Below are 16,450 nucleotides of genomic sequence, written 5' to 3'. Positions count from 1 at the left end.
CGGGGCAGGAGAAAGGAGCAAAGGCACAATGAGGTCACTCCGAGCCTCTCCAAGCTGAACCATCCCAGTTCTCCCAGCCTTTCCTCCCAGCAGAGCTGCTCCATCCTTTGGATCATCCTGGTGCCTCCTCCTGACTCGCTCCACGTCCTCCCTGTGCTGGGACCCCCAGGCTGCAGGCAGCGCTCATCAGATGATCATCATTAATTTTTTAATTAATACTCGTGGTGTGACTGCGCACTTGGCTTTTTCCATGGATTAATGCTGACTGGGTTTGTGTCCCTTTTCTCTCTGAGCACAGGAAACTGCTTCAGGGAGAAGGAACTTAATGTTAATACTTGCAGAAAGTGGCCTTTAACTCCAACCTCCTGCTCTGGAGGAACCCCAGGGGAGACAGGAATCCTTTTCCTCTGCCCGAACCTGCACAAGCTGGGCCCATTCACAATCATTTGTTTTCCCCATAAATTTCATCCCAAGATTCCAGAATCCCTGAGGCTGGAAAAGATCACCAAGTCCAAACTGTGAGTGATCCCCACCAGAGCACCATGAATGCCACGTCCTGTTCCTTGGACACCTCCAGGGATGGCGACTCCACCACCCCCCAGGGCAGCCCCTCACACCCTTTCCATGGAGAAATTCCTCCTGAACTAGGAGGGCAGCTCAGGTGGGGGGTGTCACTGCCCCACCTGCACATCAGAGCCCTCCATCCCTGCGAAAGGCGCATCCAACATCCACTTCTCTCTGAGCACATCCCGGAGCAAGGGGGGCTCCAGCACCAGGGGGTAGGGGTTGTAATCATGGCTTGGGAGCGGGGGCTGACACCCCCAATCCCTCCCAGCGTTTGGGACCATCTCGCACCCCAATCCCACCCCTCAACATCCCCGATCCCCGTCCCGCACCCCCCAATCTCCCATCCCCGCCTCTCGTTCCTCCCGTCCGCCAGGGGGCGCTGCGGGCGGCGGGCGCGGGCGGCTCCTCCCCGGCGCTCCGCGCGCCGTGCGCGGCCGTTTCCGGTTCCGCTCCCTTTGTGCGAGACAAGATGGCGGCGCGGGCCGGGTTCCAGTCGGGGCCTGCGAGCGGCGGCGGCGCCGGGGCCGCGCCCGGGGCCGCGCTGGGCCCGGGAGCGCCGGGCGGGGCGGTGCGCATGGGCCCGGCGCCGGGGCAGGGCCTGTACCGCTCGCCGCTGCCCGGAGCCGCCTACCCGGTGAGGCGGGGCGGCGCGGGGCGGGGCGCGGGGCCGGGCTCGGCGGGCGCTGACCGGCTCTGTTCTCTCCGCAGCGCCCCGGGATGCTGCCGGGCGGCCGCCTGGCGCCGCAGGGCCCGGCCATGGGTCCTCCCGGCTACGGCGGGAGCCCAGCCGTGCGGCCCGCGCTGGCGCAGGCCGGGCTGGACCAGGCTCGCAAGCGGCCGGCGCCGCAGCAGCTTCAGCAGGTGCAGCCGCAGGCGGTGCCCAACCGCAACCACAAGTAAGGCTCGGGGGGCACGGGGAGAGGGCACATCCCGGGGTAACGGGGACATCCCGGGGTAACGGGGACATCCCGGACAATGGGAGCATCTCGGGGCGGCAGCAACATCCCCTGGGTTGCTGTGGGCGTCGGGAGGAATTTCTTTATGGAAATTGCCAGGCTTTGGAAGGAGCTGCCCAGGAAGGTGGTGGAGTTCCCATCCCTGGAGGTTTTCAAGGAATGATGGATGTGGCACTGAGTGCTCTGGGTTGGTGACAAGGTGGGGAATGGCACAGGTTGGAGTCAAGGGTCGGGAAGGGCTTTTCCAACCTCAAGGATTCTGGAGTTCTCGGCCATCCTTCAGCATTTAGGGGCTGAAGGATCCTGTCAGGTCCTTGTGCATTCCCCTGGCACTGGAGGATAACGCTGGGCAGGGCTGAGTTTATGTCACGTGCCTGCATCCTGGTGTGATGCCCTATTGAGAATGAAATTCATCCTGGATTAAAATGCTGTTCTTGGAAAAGCCAACCCAAAGTTGATTGAGGCAGGAGGATCACTTGGTGTGGGTGTTGTGTCAGGTCCTCCTTCCCAAGGGATGAACCTCCTTCCCAACAGATGTAATTCCCTTTGTGAGTGCTCAGAGGGGTGGGGAGCATTGAGATAACCAGTTAGCCACACTGAGCAGGGCCCAGGTAACTGGGGAGCTGCAGATTTGTGATTTTTTGTACCCAGAGCTGTTCCCATTTTCACGCCTCCTTTGCCTCTTGCCCCTGTCAGTGCCAAGAAGAAGAAGATGGCAGATAAAATCCTCCCACAGCGGGTGAGTGGGACACGGGGAGGGGCTCGGGGGGAGGTGAGGCTGCCTGGGGAGCTGATGGGCATTTCCATCCTTGCCTGGCCACAGATCCGTGAGCTCGTGCCCGAGTCCCAGGCCTACATGGACCTGCTGGCCTTCGAGAGGAAGCTGGACCAGACCATCATGAGGAAGCGCCTGGATATCCAGGAGGCTCTGAAGCGCCCCATCAAGGTAGGGGGGTCCATGCCTTGTATCCAGGCTCTGCAGGCTCCTGAGTTCAGGCAGCAGGAGGGCACTGAAGGGCTGTGTGCTGTGAGGGCGGCAAATCCCAAGGACTGGGACCAGCAGCCCCTCTGTCCTCGCTGTGTGCTCCAGGAGAGGGGAGTGCGAGGCAGCTGAGAGCATTGAGCTCAGTTTGAGCAAAGCCTGTGCAGCACAGTTGGCCCTGTGCAGGAGAATTAACTGATTGTTAATTAGCTGACGTTTTTCCTCCTAGCAAAAGCGAAAGCTGCGGATTTTTATCTCCAACACCTTCAACCCCGCCAAGTCGGACGCGGAGGATGGCGAAGGAACCGTCGCCTCCTGGGAGCTGCGGGTGGAAGGACGGCTGTTGGAGGATGTAAGTGGGAAATACCCAACCTCAGAGGGACTGTGGGTCTGGAGTTGGCAGTAAAACCAGTTTCCTAGTGTCTGAGAGCACAGCTGGGGCTTGATATCCTCCTTCATCTCTGTTTTCCAAGGAGTCTGATGGTGACGAGACCGAGAGCCCAGCTTGCAGACCGATGGGTGTCCCCATGGCAGGACATGAGTTGTCCAAAGTTCTTAGAGTTGTGAGAATCACTGGTGAGAGCAGCTCAGTGGCACTTGTGTCCCCGGCTCTGAGAACCAGGGCACTGGCATTGTACGTAACTGCTGAGGGGTTTAACTCCTGCGAGCTCATCTTTAACTCCAGTCTTTCCCTTTCTCACTTGGAAACTCCATTTTTGAGCACATGTTGGTGAATTCAGGTGGTCAGAACTTACAGGAGCTGTTGTGCACGGTGGCTGTGCTTGAGTGCTGAGACCTGCTGCCCTAACCCTCTTCCTCCCTGTGTTGCTTGCAGTCTGCTCTGTCCAAATATGATGCCACCAAGCAGAAAAGGAAATTTTCGTCCTTCTTTAAATCTCTGGTCATTGAACTTGATAAAGACCTGTATGGCCCTGACAATCACCTAGTAGAGGTGAGCTGCTTTTTGCTGTGTTTCCTCTAAAAGTGGGTTGGTGTTTCAGCAGGTGGGGTTTGTGTGTCATTTACAACATGGGAGGTGGGAATCCTTGAGGCTCCTGGGAGCCAGGAGCTCTTGAATTCTCACTTTGGCTTTTCCTCCCACTTGATGAAGGTCAGAACAAATGTACTGACTCTTGTTTAAACTCTAAGTAGGAAGAATTGGAGTTTTCTCTAGTTGGGTGGGATTTGCTGGCAAAGCTTTTGGGTGCCCAGCAGCAGGAGCAGGGGGAATCATGTTTGGAGGGTTTCTGAATTCCCTCTCGTGTTCCAGTGGCACAGGACTGCTACGACTCAGGAGACAGACGGCTTCCAGGTGAAGAGGCCGGGGGATGTGAACGTGCGCTGCACCGTCCTGCTGATGCTGGATTACCAGGTAGCACCGTAGGGAAAAATTCCTCCCTGTTGGGGTGGTGAGGCCCTGGCATAACTGCCCAGGGAAGCTGAAACTGCCCCTGGATCCCTGGAAGTGCCCAAGGCCAGGTTGGACAGGGCTTGGAGCAATCCTGAATAGTTGAAGGTGCCCTTGGCCATGGCAGGGGGTGGAATGAGATTTCTTTAAGGTCCTTCCCAACCCAAACCCTTCCGCGATTCCGTGCTGGGAGCAGCAGTGCTGGCCATGCAGCATTGCCTGTGTCTGGGCTGCCTCACCTCTCGGTGCTCCTTGTTCAGCCTCCCCAGTTCAAGCTGGACCCGCGCCTGGCTCGGCTGCTGGGCATCCACACGCAGACCCGGCCCGTGATCATCCAGGCCCTGTGGCAGTACATCAAGACCCACAAGCTGCAGGACCCCCACGAGCGGGAGTTTGTCATCTGTGACAAGTACCTGCAGCAGGTGAGCAGTGGCAGGGCTGGAGCAGCAGCAGCTGGAGCAGTTCCCAGCGTGGGCAGCCCCCACGGGGGTGGCTGCAGCGAGCCCCTGCTCCTCCCCCAGCCCTGTCTCTGTCACAGATCTTTGAGTCGCAGCGGATGAAGTTCTCGGAGATCCCACAAAGACTTCATGCCTTGCTGATGCCCCCCGAGCCCATCATCATCAATCATGTGATCAGGTGAGGCTGCTCCACGGCTGTTCCTGTTTCCAGGGAGGAGTGGAAGGAGTGGGAGGGAGGGATGGATGAGGCTGGCTGGGAAGACAATGTGCTGTGTCCTGGTTTTCAGCAGCAGTTCCCATGTTGCCTGTCACTGTTCCTTTGTACAAGAGCAGCCGCCTCTCTCATTACCACCTCCCTCTTCCAAAGGCACTCCCACATCCCTGCTGTCCTTTGCTGTGCATAGAAACCTTCATGGAGCAATCATTCTTTTCTTTTGCTGCAAAGCCATCCGTGGGCTTTAGCTGCTTTTGGGGCTGAGGCTGACAGTGGCATGCCTTGTGCCTGTGCCTGCCTGCAGTCTGTTTGCTGCAGCATCCCAGAGGAGCTGCATTTGCTGCTTCCTTGAACTGGCCCCAGACTTTGCTTTCTTTCTGGAGCTGATTGTGGCTTCTTGTGGATGTCCCCAGTGTTGACCCAAATGACCAGAAGAAAACAGCCTGCTATGACATTGACGTGGAGGTGGATGATACCCTGAAAACTCAGATGAATTCCTTTCTGCTCTCCACAGCCAGTCAACAGGAAATTGCTGCTCTGGATAACAAGGTAGGAAAAGCTCCTTCAGGTCTGCCCTCCTTGTTGCTGGGCAGGGATGTGTCTCTGGACACAGGATAGGAGTGCTCTGTTGTTTGGAAGCTGCAGTGGGATGACCATGTTTACAAATGTGGCTGTACCTGGAAATGTAATTTTTAAAGCAACCAGTCTATGGGAAAATTAGTAATATTTAGAGAGCAGGAAACTGGGAGCTGAACATCCTGGTAAGTATAAGTTAACTAGAGAGTGTAAGAATTTGCCTTCATGTGTTGGATGCCTTGATGTTTCTGACTTCTCCCCTGTTCAGCAGTTCCATTCTGTGTTTGTCTCCCTCAGATCCATGAAACAATTGAGACCATCAACCAGCTGAAGACACAGCGCGAGTTCATGCTGAGCTTTGCCCGAGATCCTCAGGGCTTCATCAACGACTGGCTCCAGTCCCAGTGCCGGGATTTGAAGGTAGAAGCTTTGTCTTGTGTGGAAGGTGGTCCAGTTCTCATGCTTCCCTCATTAGAATGAGCTCCCACAGAGAGGAGGAGGCAATTTCCTCCTCGGAAAGCGAGGCTGGGATTTGAGTCAAGCGTAAGAAGCTGACCTGAGTGCACTGAGATGTGTGTGAGGAAAGGGAAGGGGGTGGGTTTGCTCAGCACAGCCAGAGCTTTGCACTCACTGAGCTGTTGTGCCTTTGTGCTGCCAGACAATGACTGATGTCGTTGGGAATCCCGAGGAGGAGCGCAGAGCCGAGTTCTACTTCCAGCCGTGGGCGCAGGAAGCCGTGTGCCGATACTTCTACTCCAAGGTGGGCGTCCCCGGGCTGGGGTCCCTCTCTGTGCTGGCACTCCGTGGGGCACACAGTGCTGGGGGAAGGTGGTGGTTGCATCTTGGTCCCGGTTTGAGCTCACCCTTTCCCAGCTGCTGCTGTGTGTTAACTTGGTGCTGCACCACCCGAGGGTGTTAATGCTGCAATTCTGCCCCTCTTGCAGGTGCAGCAGAGACGGCAGGAACTGGAGCAGGCCCTGGGCATCCGGAACACATAGGCTGCTCTGCTCCTCCCCAGGCAGAAGCATCACAGCTGTTTGTGGAGACAGAGCTGCAGAGCTCTCTGTTCCAGCTCACCGAATCCCACTCTGGCAGCGAGGCCCACGCTATTCATCCTGGCATTGTCCCTGCAGGGGCAAGTCCAGGACACCTGGGGCAAGCAGACAGGCTCCAATGAGCACACATTTCTACCTGGTTTTCTTCCTGACTGTTGCCTTGTCAGTCCCAAGGCTTCCACGAGCGTCCCCGTGACTCTGCACTGCCCGTAGTGTCCCCGGTAGCCAGAGTGACTCAGAGCCTTCTCTCAGCCCATTCCTCCCCAGCCAGCACCTGGTTGGGCACTCAGAGCTGGCTCTGAAGCCTGGCTCTGCTCTAAGGTGTGGCTGGGCTCTTCCCTGCCACGTTTTACAGCCCGTGCCAGGCACTGTGTGGGCAGGATGCCATGAGCTGACATACCTCCCTGCCCTCACCCCCTCCTCAGAGGGTGCTGCTGCACTGGGCTGCCTCATAGGTCACTCTCCTCCTCGAGGAAGTTACTGAACTGTATAGAGAATTGCTTCTTCCCTTCTCCCTCCTCCCTGCCCCATTCCCTGCGTGTTCCCTGATGGACTGTCCTGGGCTGGGATCACAGGGAGACAAGGCCTTGGCTTCCTGCAGGGATGTGGAAGCCTTGGAGTGATGCAGAGCTCTGCACTTCAAACACCTACCAGTGGCTTCCAGCAAACCACGTGGCTGCTTGTGTTCCCTGGAGCAGGGAGAGGAGATGGAGCAGCTGCCTGGAATTCTGCAGGGACAGTGTTGTAGGCTCATTCCTTCAGGACAGTTGTCCTGTGTCACTTGCTGTGGGGACCAGAGGCTCCTTCGAGTGGGTCCAAGGGTCTAAGGACAGGACAGTCCTTGGAAATGGACATTTTTCCAAGCATATGTGAGTTAGCAGGTGTTTCCATGCTGGAGCTCCTGTGGTTTTTAGTCAAGTTTTAGGCTGTGGGGCTGCCATAGGGCCCAGCATGGTTCAGGAATGTACAAATAGATTTTCTCCACTGTGAGGAGTAGCAGCCCCGATGCCTCCTCTTGGAATGAGGTGCTGGTGGTCAGGCTTAGGAGAATGAAATAGCTCCTCTTCACTCCAATCGCGGTGTTTGTGCTCGGGACTGTAATGCAAATGGACTCAAAGCTGGTCTGACTCTTGGAATAGCTGCAGGATCATGTTACTGATGAGCACTCACCCAGTTCCGTGTGGCTGGGGAGGCTGCTGTGAGTTGGAGCACCTGGGTGGCCCTACTACTCCTTGTGTCTGTGTTACTACATGTCTGTGAGTAATAGACTCTCGACTTCCCCTCTCCTTTGCCCTTCTGAAATGCTCCTCCGTGGTACTGGGGTGAAGGTCTTGGTGCTGGAGAAGCAGCCCCTGACTCCTCAGGGTACTCCCACAGGAGGGATGCTGAGTCCTACATAGGCAAACGTAGCTGTTGCAGAGTAACTGCTTTTCTTAACTGAGTATTACGGTTTTTTCCATGGACCAAATTTTTTTTTTTTGTACTGTATCCTTGTAGACGTCACCCAGTTTTAATAAAAGACTCCTGTGAAGGAAGCTGTCCTCCTCCTTCCATGCTGACAGCTTGCACTCTCCCAGCTGCCATGGGGGATGAGCCTGGTGACTCCCAGGGATGGGACACCATTATCTCTGCTTTCTTCTTCTCCTCAAAGCCAGCAGGGTTAAGTGACTGGAGAGAAAATGTTCTTCATATTTTGGCCTTTTATAGCGAGCCCTTCATGGAGGGCTCTCCCAGCTTGCAGACTCTGCTAAGCCTTTGCAAAGTGCTTTTGTGGTAAACAAAGTAACTTGAGCAAAACTGGAAATCCAGTGGCCGGTGCTAATAAATCCTGAACTGCCTCGTGTCCACTTGGCTGGATTGTGGCAGCCTGGATTGTGGCCAAGGGAGCAGGGCAGAATTTGAAGGAAACTGAAGTACAGTTTACATGCAAAGTTTAAAATTATGCAGAAGGGGATTTATTCTCTTCACCCTGCTTGTTTACAGATTGTAACTGCTTTGCTGTCCCTGGGGCAAGGGAAGGATCCTCTGTGTGAAGGGGAAAGTGCTGCTGGCTGTGGTGGGGGCAGGAGCTGAGTCCTGGGGCTGCACCAGGTGGTTCCAGCTCCACTGGGGGGGAAAATGGCACTTTTGAGCAAGAGGGGGACAATGAAAAGCTTTTCTGCAGAAAGGCTCAGCAGTCACAAGTCAGCTTGGTGAGTGCCCTGCCAAGGGCTCTGCAGCTTGGGACAGCTCTGATCCCTGCTCTGGGACAGTGTCAGGACCCTGGAGCTGTGTCAGGGGGGTTGGGATGGATATTAGAAAAGGGTATTTTCCCCAAAAGTGCTCAGGCACCGAACAGGCTCCCCAGGGAATGGTCACAACAACCCTGACCGTGCCAGAGCTCAAGGGTGTTTGGACAGCGCTGTCAGGCACAGGGTGGGATTGTTGGGGTGTCCTGTTCAGGACCAGGGCTTGGCCTCCCCAGTCTTTGAGGCTCCCTTCCAGCCCAGGGCATTGCATGATTCCGTGATTTCCTGGTTCTGGGGGCTCTGAGCTGCTCCAGGGCAGCGCTCTGCACCTGCCGCGCACGGAGCGGTGCCCGGGCCCGGGGCGAGGCGGGGCCGGGGGCGGGCCGGGGCCGCCCCTGCTCCGGGCAGCCCTGAAATAGCCGAGGCGGCTCCCAAAGCCGCAGCGCCCCGCTCCCGGCACCATGGGTGGCAAGAAGGTTTGCGTCGTGGGCTCTGGCAACTGGTGAGCGCCGGGCACCCGGCTCCCCTCGGCGGTCCCTGTCCTGTCCTGCCCCGTCCCCCCTCGGCAGCCGGTGCCAGCCGTGCCCGTTCCTGCAGGGCACAGCGTGACCTGTGGTGCCCTGGGCTCCCCGGTGCCCACAACCACGGCCACCCTCTGCCCTCGCAGGGGCTCGGCCATCGCCAAGATCGCCGGCAGCAACACAGCTCGGCTGGGCAGCTTCGAGAGCCAGGTGAACATGTGGGTGCTGGAGGAGGAGGTGGGCGGCCGGCGGCTCACGGACATCATCAACACGGAGCACGAGAACGTCAAGTACCTGCCGGGGCACAAGCTGCCCCCCAACGTGGTGAGTGTGGGCTGCCAGCAGTGTCTCGAGGGGCAGAGCTGATGGCCGGGCTCTGGGGGGCTGCTGGAAGCCCGGGTGTGAAGCAGGGGATGCACCGGGCTGTGCAGGGCTCAGTTATGCCCTCCCACTGACCTTCATCTGTGCTTGGATGAGCTGCAGCCCTGGCTGCTCTCACTGCCCACCTTTGACCCTGCTCTGGCATCCCTCAGGCTGGGCTGGAGGCCATGTGGCTGCCTCTGAGCTGGCATCATCCCCTGTGCTCTGGGATCATCCCACCAGCCCCTCTGCTGGCAGGGACCTCGGCACGGTGACTTTGGGCCCTTCCTTGCCATCCATCCTCCCAGTCCCTAACAACAGTCACGCTCTGTTCAGGTGGCAGAGCCAGACCTGCTCAAAGCCTGTGCAGGGGCTGATGTCCTGCTGTTCGTGGTGCCCCACCAGTTCATCGGCAAAGTCTGTGACCAGCTCAAGGGCCACGTGAAGAAAGAGGCCATTGGGATGTCACTCATCAAGGTGGGAGCAGTGCTAACCAGGGTGTGAGGCCAAGGAAGGGGAGCTGGAAGCAGCCTGGAGTGGCTGCTGAGGGAATCCAGGGATTTTGGAACAGAAATGGGCAGTGGGGGGAAGAAGGGAAGTGGGGGCAGAGTCTTTGTGGGGATTTGGAGGTGTTGGGGGAGAAGGGTGAGGGATAAGGGGGATCTCAGTGCTGAGAGGAGCAGGGCACAGCTCTGCACATCAGGATCAGCCAGAGCACTGCAGCACAGGGAATGGCAGGATTGGGTGCAGGGCAGGTGTCCAGGAGGGACAGCTGCTCATTGTCTGGTTGGCAAGGTGGTGTTCAGTCAAAGGTTGGACTCAATGTCCTTAGAGATCTGTCCCAGTGTAATTGATGCTGTGATCTCTGTCCCTGGCTGTCCCCCAGGGCGTGGATGAAGGACCAGATGGGCTGAGGTTGATCTCAGACATCATCCATGAGAAACTGGGAATAGAAATGAACGTGCTCATGGGGGCCAATATTGCCAATGAAGTGGCAGAAGAGAAGTTCTGTGAAACCACCATTGGTAAGGAGCCCTCCTCGTTAGCAGCTTCCATTTGTGATTAGCAGGGAGAGGCAAAGGGTGGAGTATGGTGCAGCTCAAACTCCTGCTGCCTTGGGTGAACTGGCCCTGTTCCCTGGGAGGACAGGAGGCTCCATAGGAGCTGGCTGAGCTCATTCCCAGGGTTTGTGATGGGATCACTCCCTTCATTAACAATGGAGTTGTGCAGCTAAAAGTTCCTGCCAGCGTGGAGCCAGCATCAGGCAGCTGCCTGGCACAAATTAAAGAGGTGGGCAGCAAGAGGCCCTTTAGGAATAATTTCCATCCTTGATTTCCTTGGGCTTCACAGGATGCCCACCTGGATCTGACGTTATTGCCAGCCAGGGCTGCTTGGAAGTTCATCTGGCGACAGTTCCAACACCCTCCACACTGTTGGGGACTGTGCACAAAGCCAAGACAAACAGAACCATTTGCTGGGTCAGAAGTTGTGGCATTCAAAGTGTTGTTTTATTAAACAACAGCAAACACACTGGGCAGGAGGCTGGGGAGGTGGAGCAGAGCCCACAACCCCTGTGAGCACACAGGACCCTGCAGGGACAACCAGGACAGAAAGCTGCAACCCCAAATTTGCAATCTTTGTAGATGCCTTTAACCAACTGAGCATTCAGGAAGTCATTTCTGTCTTGCGTGACAGCAGCATGGATTGTCCCGTGTTCTGGGAATGTCAAAGTTGAACATTGCTTATCTGTCAGGCAGTGTGTGCCTGACTCTGTGTGGACCTGCAACTGTTTTGCAACAATGGTTGGGCAATAGGTTCCTCTCACTGAACGACCTTCAGGAGAGCATGCACCTTCCTCATGGATCTTCGCCATCATCTTCTTCCTCGTCCCTTTGTCTCCTCAGGCTGCAAGAACATGAAGCACGGGCAGATGCTGAAGGACCTGATGCAGACCCCCAACTTCCGCGTGTCGGTGGTGCAGGAAGCTGACACTGTAGAGATCTGTGGGGCTCTCAAGGTGAGCAGAGCCTGGGGCACTGCAGGGAGCTGGGGGGCAGAGGAGGGATGGTGGGCACTGACAGCAGCCAGTGGGATCACACAGCCAAGCCCCAGGCTCTGTTGGGAACAGATCCCTCCACATCACATTGGCGCTGTTTTCCAGAATGTGGTGGCTGTCGGGGCCGGTTTCTGTGATGGGCTTGGCTACGGTGACAACACCAAGGCTGCCGTGATCCGCCTGGGCCTGATGGAGATGATTGGCTTTGCCAAACTCTTCTGCAAGGGCCCTGTCACCTCCTCCACCTTCCTGGAGAGCTGCGGCGTTGCCGACCTCATCACCACCTGCTACGGGGGCCGCAACCGCAAGGTGGCCGAGGCTTTTGCCAAGACTGGGAAGGTGAGCAGAGCTGGGAGCGGCTGACACTGATAAAAGTGCGTGGATAAAGCTGGGTCAGGGCAGCTTTAGGTGGGAGAGCAGGAAAAATTCACCCACAGGGTGGATGGGCACTGAGCAGGTTCGCTGTGGGATCTGCCTGTGCTTGGCTGGTGCTGCAGCCCAGCTCCAGGGCAGGACCGTGGTGCAGCAGCAGGGCTGCAGCTCCAGCTCCTCATTGCTGTGTTGTTTCAGTCCATCGAGCAGCTGGAGAAGGAGATGCTGAATGGGCAGAAGCTGCAGGGTCCCCAGACATCTGCTGAGCTGCATCGAATCCTCAAGAGCAAGAATGCAGTGGAGAAGTGAGTGCTGGGATCTCTGTGCTTTGTTGGGGTGGAGCTGGGACCTTTTCAGGAGCAGCAGGAGGGGAAAGCTGGGCAGGAGTGGCCTGTAGGATGGGGCACAGTGCCATTGGCCCAGCTGCTCCTGCATGCCATGACAGAAGTCAAGGTGCTCTGACTCTGCCATCTGGGGTGACTTTCTTTGTCTGCCCACAGGTTCCCCCTCTTCACTGCTGTGTATCGGATCTGCTACGAGGGAAAACCTGTCACCGACTTCATCACGTGTCTGCAGAACCACCCTGAGCACATGTAAGGGGCTCTGCCTGCTGAGATGTGCTGAGAGCTCCTGCCCACACCGACCTCATCTGCTGCCACAGCCTTGGAAGGAGTCTGGGGCTCCTGGGAGCCTCTGCAGACTGCTGGAAGAGCAGAGGTTCCCTTCCCCAGCCCCGGACACTGCCCTGGACACTGAGCCTGGCACAGAGGTACCTGCTGACCTCTTCTTCTCTTTGAAGGGCTCATTTAATTGCTGCTGCCAAGGTTTGCCCTGAGCAGGGCTGAGCATCTTCCTCCTTCCACTTCCTCACAGTGGATTCAGCTCTGGGAAGGACTCTGCCAGGCCATCATGATAGATAAGGGCTGGGCACTGCCTGGCAGGGAAAAAAGTGTCCCAAGTCCTCCTTCTTAGCCCCTACGGGTGGCACCAGCTCCTCCCTACCTGCTGCTGCTTTTGCATTCCCTGTCTGGTGGAGAGGGCACAGTCCCCTGCCAGGCTCCACCTGCTGAGTGGAGCTCTCAGGACTTCCAAAGGCACTGAGGATCTTTCTAAGCAGCACCAGCACAGACAATGGCATTCCTTGCCCCCCAGCCATGTGCTGCTTTCCTCCAGCTGCTCCTGCTGACCCAGGGACACGCTGGAGTTTGTTTAGAGCTCTTGCTCTCTCCATCAGACCTGGCCCCAGCCCTGGGGAGCTCCTCTGTTGTCACAGGAGGAAGGAGCTCTCACATTTTCCCTCATGTGGGGATGCTGCAAGCTGCCCTCTGGCACGGGGGCAGGAATTGGCATATGATCCACAACAGGTACATGGAGATGTGCAACATCCCAGGACAGAACAGAGGTCTTGGGCCTCACTCTGAGCCTGTGAAATTTGCCCCTTGTCCGGACAGGTGCCACATGTCCCTCTGCTCCTCTGAGCTGTTTGCTCAGGCCAGAGTGTCCAGCAGTCACTGATCCTACCTGGGCTGGAAGGGTGGAATGCTGCAAGGCTCCCTGTTGTCCCCATTCAAATCCCAGAGCCAAGGGGTCTCTGACTAGCAGTGTTCCTTTGAAATAACAATAAACATGGAGAGGAGATGGGAGATGCTCTCCAATGCATCACTGTCGCTGGGTTGGTGCCTGCTGGACTTGCTGAGTGCTCAGAACAGGGCACTGCCCGTTCCCTCCTGGCTCTGCACCCTCCTGAGCTGTCCCAGAAACAGCAAGAACGTCCCTGTAGGTCCCTCTTTAGCCCCAAGGTCACACAGTGTCCCACTTGCTTTGTCTCAGCAACGGTTCCAGGATTAAAATTTGGCCGCAGGACTATGGTGGGTTGGGATTGCAACATTGAGCTGGGTCCAGAGTCCTCACCTGGGGCCAGCAGGAGCCAGGCCAGGACTGCACTGTGCCCCACACACCCCAGGCCTCCCTTCCTCTGACGTTTGGGGCTTCCCAGGACACGCTGTGAGATTTTATTCATCTCTTCCCAGCTGCTTTTCCCAGACTCGCCTCGTCCCTGTGTGTCTTTAAAGGAGCCCCGTACTGAGTGACCTTTCCAGGGCTCTGAGCCCTCTGCTCGGTGTCTTACAAGGGGAATTTAATCTGTTGGCACTGCACTTGTTTCTGTGCCTTTTATTAGCCACGTTTTCTCAGCAGGCACTCCGCGACCTTTAAATTCAGCAGAACTGTCGTGTGGGGGGAGCCAACACGGCTTCCTCTGCCGAGGAGCTTTATTGAGCTTGGAGGAAGGATAAAGGAAGTCCAGCGTGTTCCTGCAGGGCTGGCACCACTTCTAGTTCTCTTTGTCTTCAAGGGCTTCAAGGAATCCAAGTGTTTGGATACGAAGCTCATGCAGGAGAGAGGGTTCCTGGGCTCTGCAAACTCCTGCCAGCACCTGCAGCAGAATCCAGCAGGGATTTGTGTTTAGCTGAGAGCTCCTCTGTGATGGAAATGCTTTGTCCATCCCCCTTGTCCATGTTTCTTTGACCCTGAAGTGCCCAAATTGCTGCAGACCCTTGCTGAGGGTCCCAGGTCTCCAACGATCTCTCACTTTTAAACACACCACACTGGAGCTGGATGTCCCGAGCTATAAAAAGTCTTCCCTTTGCCATTTGGAATTATGTTCTGCAGGCTCAGCACATCCCAGTGCTGCAGCCTTGGGAGCTGCTGCTGGGGGAAAGATGGATGAGGAGGGGAGAAAGAGTAACCCTGGCAGCTTTGGAGCTTGAGGGAGCCCGGATAGAGCAGGGCTGGGACAGCAGAGCTCAAAGGCTGGAAAGGAGCTCCGGGAAGGGAGCAGCTGCCACAGGGGGGACAGGAGTGAGGGGACCCGGGGGAACAGGAGGGGACCTGGGGGAACACGGCCTGTTGGGAAGGGGGCTCTGGGCTGGGGGCACACTGGGGCCCTGGGCAGGCACTGGGACCCTGTGAAGGCACTGGGACCCTTGGAATGGCACCCTTGGAACGGCACTGGGACCCTCAGGATGTCACTAGAACCGTTGTGAAGCCACCATAACCATCGGGATGGCACCGCGCCACCGAGCCTCAGGGCTGCAGCACGGCCCGGAGAGCCTCGGCCCCATGCACGCGTGGCCAAGGACTGTCCCTTGAGGGCCCTCGGCCCGCGGGTCCCGTCGTGCAGGGAGGCCCGTGTGGGCTTCGCCGGGGGACCCGAGGTGGCGGCGATGGCGGCGGGAGCGGCCCCTGAGGGGAGATCGCGGCGGGGCCGCCAGGGGGCGCTGCGGGCACCGCGCGCTTCCCGCGCTCGCGGGGGACACACGTGACACCGCGGCACACGTGACAACACAGGCCACGTGACTGCCCTGAGCCACGTGACGCAGGCCGGGAGAGCGGCGGAGCGGGAGCGGAGCGGTGAGGCCGGAACGGACGGGATGGGAACGGGGAGTCCGGAGAGACCGGGCCGGGCCAAAAGGGATGCGACGGGAGCGGGGAGTCCGGGGGGGATCGGGCCGGACCGCACCGGACAGGACGGAATGGGATGGGATAGGATGATGGACGGGACCCGCGAATCCGCGCTCCCCGCCGCCTTCCTGCGGGCCGGTAGTCATTGAGCTCACCAGGGACCGACCGTGTCCGTGACCGACCTGGGTGAAAGGATGGAAGGACCCTGAGCGGGTCTGGGGATGGTACAAACCGTGGCTGATCCACCCGAAGGCTGTGCTGCCGTCCGGCAGGGCCTCCATCGGCTGGGGCAAAGAAAAACGTAATGATTTATTAGAATAACCTCATGAAGGTCAAAAGAGCAAGTGCAGGATCCTGCACCTGCGGAGGAATAGCCCCAAGTAGCGGTGGGATCCTGGAATGCACGGGGCCAGCAGGTCCGGGAGGGGATCCTGCCCCTTGGCCAGAGTGAGCATCCAGTGCGGGGCTCTGGACTGACAAGGAGCTGCTGGGATGCTCCAGTGCAGGCCACAAAGATGTTGAGGGATCTGGAGCATCTCTGAGGGGACACTGGGAGCTGGGCCTGGTTATTCTGGAGAGAAGACTGAGATGGGATTTTATTAATACATATAAATATCTCCAAGGGGTCAGAGGATGATGGCAGACTCTTTTTTATGATGCCCAGAAACAGGATGAGGAGCAAGTCATAAACTAAACCACAAGATGTTTCACCTCAACATGAGGGAGAACTTTCCATGGAGGGGGGCAGAGGCCATGGAGTCACGGGAGTTTTCCTTTCTGGAGACACCTGGACGTTCTCCAGTGTCACCTGCTCTGGGTGACCCTGCCTGGACAATCTCCAGGTCCGTTCCAACGCTGACCATCCTGGCATTGTGTGTCTCTCTCAGGTGCAGCCATGGTGTCCAGAAAGCAGCTGGCAGACTTTGGCTACAAGGCCTTCTCGGGCTCCATGATGCTGCTGACGGTGTACGCCGGTTACCTGTGCAGTGTGCGTGTGCAGAGGATGCTGCAGCAGCGCCGCCAGCGGGAGAGCACGCCTGGCCCTGAGAGCTGAGCCTGTCCTGGGGCTGGGGCTGAGCCTGAGCCTGTCCTGGGGCTGGGGCTGAGCCTGAGCCTGTCCTGGGGCTGGGGCTGAGAGCTGAGCCTGTCCTGGGGCTGGGAGCTGAGCCTGTCCTGGGGCTGGGGCTGAGCCTGTCCTGGGGCTGAGCCTGAGCCTGTCCTGGGCTGAGAGCTGA

The 16,450-nt window shown here is 57.7% G+C and overlaps 3 protein-coding genes across 4 annotated transcripts; all 3 read left to right on the top strand.

Moving 5' to 3' along the window:
- The first annotated feature begins 1,036 nt into the window (after positions 1 to 1,036).
- Positions 1,037 to 7,751, top strand: SMARCD1 (SWI/SNF related, matrix associated, actin dependent regulator of chromatin, subfamily d, member 1). The gene is made up of 13 exons (XM_064734963.1): positions 1,037 to 1,201; positions 1,276 to 1,463; positions 2,220 to 2,262; positions 2,347 to 2,469; positions 2,735 to 2,857; positions 3,341 to 3,457; positions 3,776 to 3,877; positions 4,174 to 4,335; positions 4,452 to 4,549; positions 4,999 to 5,134; positions 5,459 to 5,581; positions 5,820 to 5,921; positions 6,106 to 7,751. The coding sequence occupies exons 1-13, from the start codon at positions 1,037 to 1,039 to the stop codon at positions 6,157 to 6,159; spliced, it is 1,536 nt and encodes a 511-aa protein (XP_064591033.1). The 3' UTR covers positions 6,160 to 7,751.
- Positions 7,752 to 8,834: 1,083 nt separating this feature from the next.
- GPD1 (glycerol-3-phosphate dehydrogenase 1) lies at positions 8,835 to 14,499 on the top strand. The gene is made up of 8 exons (XM_064734970.1): positions 8,835 to 8,946; positions 9,112 to 9,289; positions 9,662 to 9,802; positions 10,212 to 10,350; positions 11,230 to 11,342; positions 11,487 to 11,720; positions 11,952 to 12,058; positions 12,254 to 14,499. The coding sequence occupies exons 1-8, from the start codon at positions 8,906 to 8,908 to the stop codon at positions 12,348 to 12,350; spliced, it is 1,050 nt and encodes a 349-aa protein (XP_064591040.1). The 5' UTR covers positions 8,835 to 8,905; the 3' UTR covers positions 12,351 to 14,499.
- A 547-nt stretch (positions 14,500 to 15,046) lies between these two features.
- On the top strand, positions 15,047 to 16,425 carry LOC135459229 (cytochrome c oxidase assembly protein COX14 homolog). 2 transcript variants are annotated; one of them, XM_064734984.1, is made up of 3 exons: positions 15,047 to 15,164; positions 16,103 to 16,271; positions 16,407 to 16,425. In XM_064734984.1, exon 2 carries the CDS (start codon positions 16,111 to 16,113, stop codon positions 16,267 to 16,269), a length of 159 nt encoding a protein of 52 aa, XP_064591054.1. In that variant the 5' UTR covers positions 15,047 to 15,164; positions 16,103 to 16,110; the 3' UTR covers positions 16,270 to 16,271; positions 16,407 to 16,425. The 2 variants fall into 2 exon arrangements, with proteins under 2 accessions (XP_064591054.1, XP_064591053.1); XM_064734983.1 differs by lacking the exon at positions 16,407 to 16,425 and having other exon boundaries at positions 16,103 to 16,394.
- The last annotated feature ends 25 nt before the right edge of the window (positions 16,426 to 16,450 follow it).

Source organism: Zonotrichia leucophrys, chromosome 29 (assembly GCF_028769735.1).
Source record: "Zonotrichia leucophrys gambelii isolate GWCS_2022_RI chromosome 29, RI_Zleu_2.0, whole genome shotgun sequence".
Classification (NCBI taxonomy): domain Eukaryota; kingdom Metazoa; phylum Chordata; class Aves; order Passeriformes; family Passerellidae; genus Zonotrichia; species Zonotrichia leucophrys.
Note: the sequence above shows the minus strand (reverse complement) of the source record. Positions and strands in the feature narration are given on the sequence as shown.

What these genes read in the sequence shown, in the direction of transcription:
- SMARCD1 (XM_064734963.1), top strand. Translation starts at nt 1,037, where the DNA reads ATGGCGGCGCGGGCCGGGTTCCAGTCGGGGCCTGCGAGCGGCGGCGGC. An exon ending in CTCTGAAGCGCCCCATCAAG is followed by an intron (nt 2,470 to 2,734) that starts GTAGGGGGGTCC and finishes TTTTCCTCCTAG; the next exon opens with CAAAAGCGAAAGCTGCGGAT. An exon ending in GCCGATACTTCTACTCCAAG is followed by an intron (nt 5,922 to 6,105) that starts GTGGGCGTCCCC and finishes CCCCTCTTGCAG; the next exon opens with GTGCAGCAGAGACGGCAGGA.
- GPD1 (XM_064734970.1), top strand. Translation starts at nt 8,906, where the DNA reads ATGGGTGGCAAGAAGGTTTGCGTCGTGGGCTCTGGCAACTG. An exon ending in ACAAGCTGCCCCCCAACGTG is followed by an intron (nt 9,290 to 9,661) that starts GTGAGTGTGGGC and finishes CGCTCTGTTCAG; the next exon opens with GTGGCAGAGCCAGACCTGCT. An exon ending in GTTCTGTGAAACCACCATTG is followed by an intron (nt 10,351 to 11,229) that starts GTAAGGAGCCCT and finishes TTGTCTCCTCAG; the next exon opens with GCTGCAAGAACATGAAGCAC.
- LOC135459229 (XM_064734984.1), top strand. Translation starts at nt 16,111, where the DNA reads ATGGTGTCCAGAAAGCAGCTGGCAGACTTTGGCTACAAGGCCTTCTCG.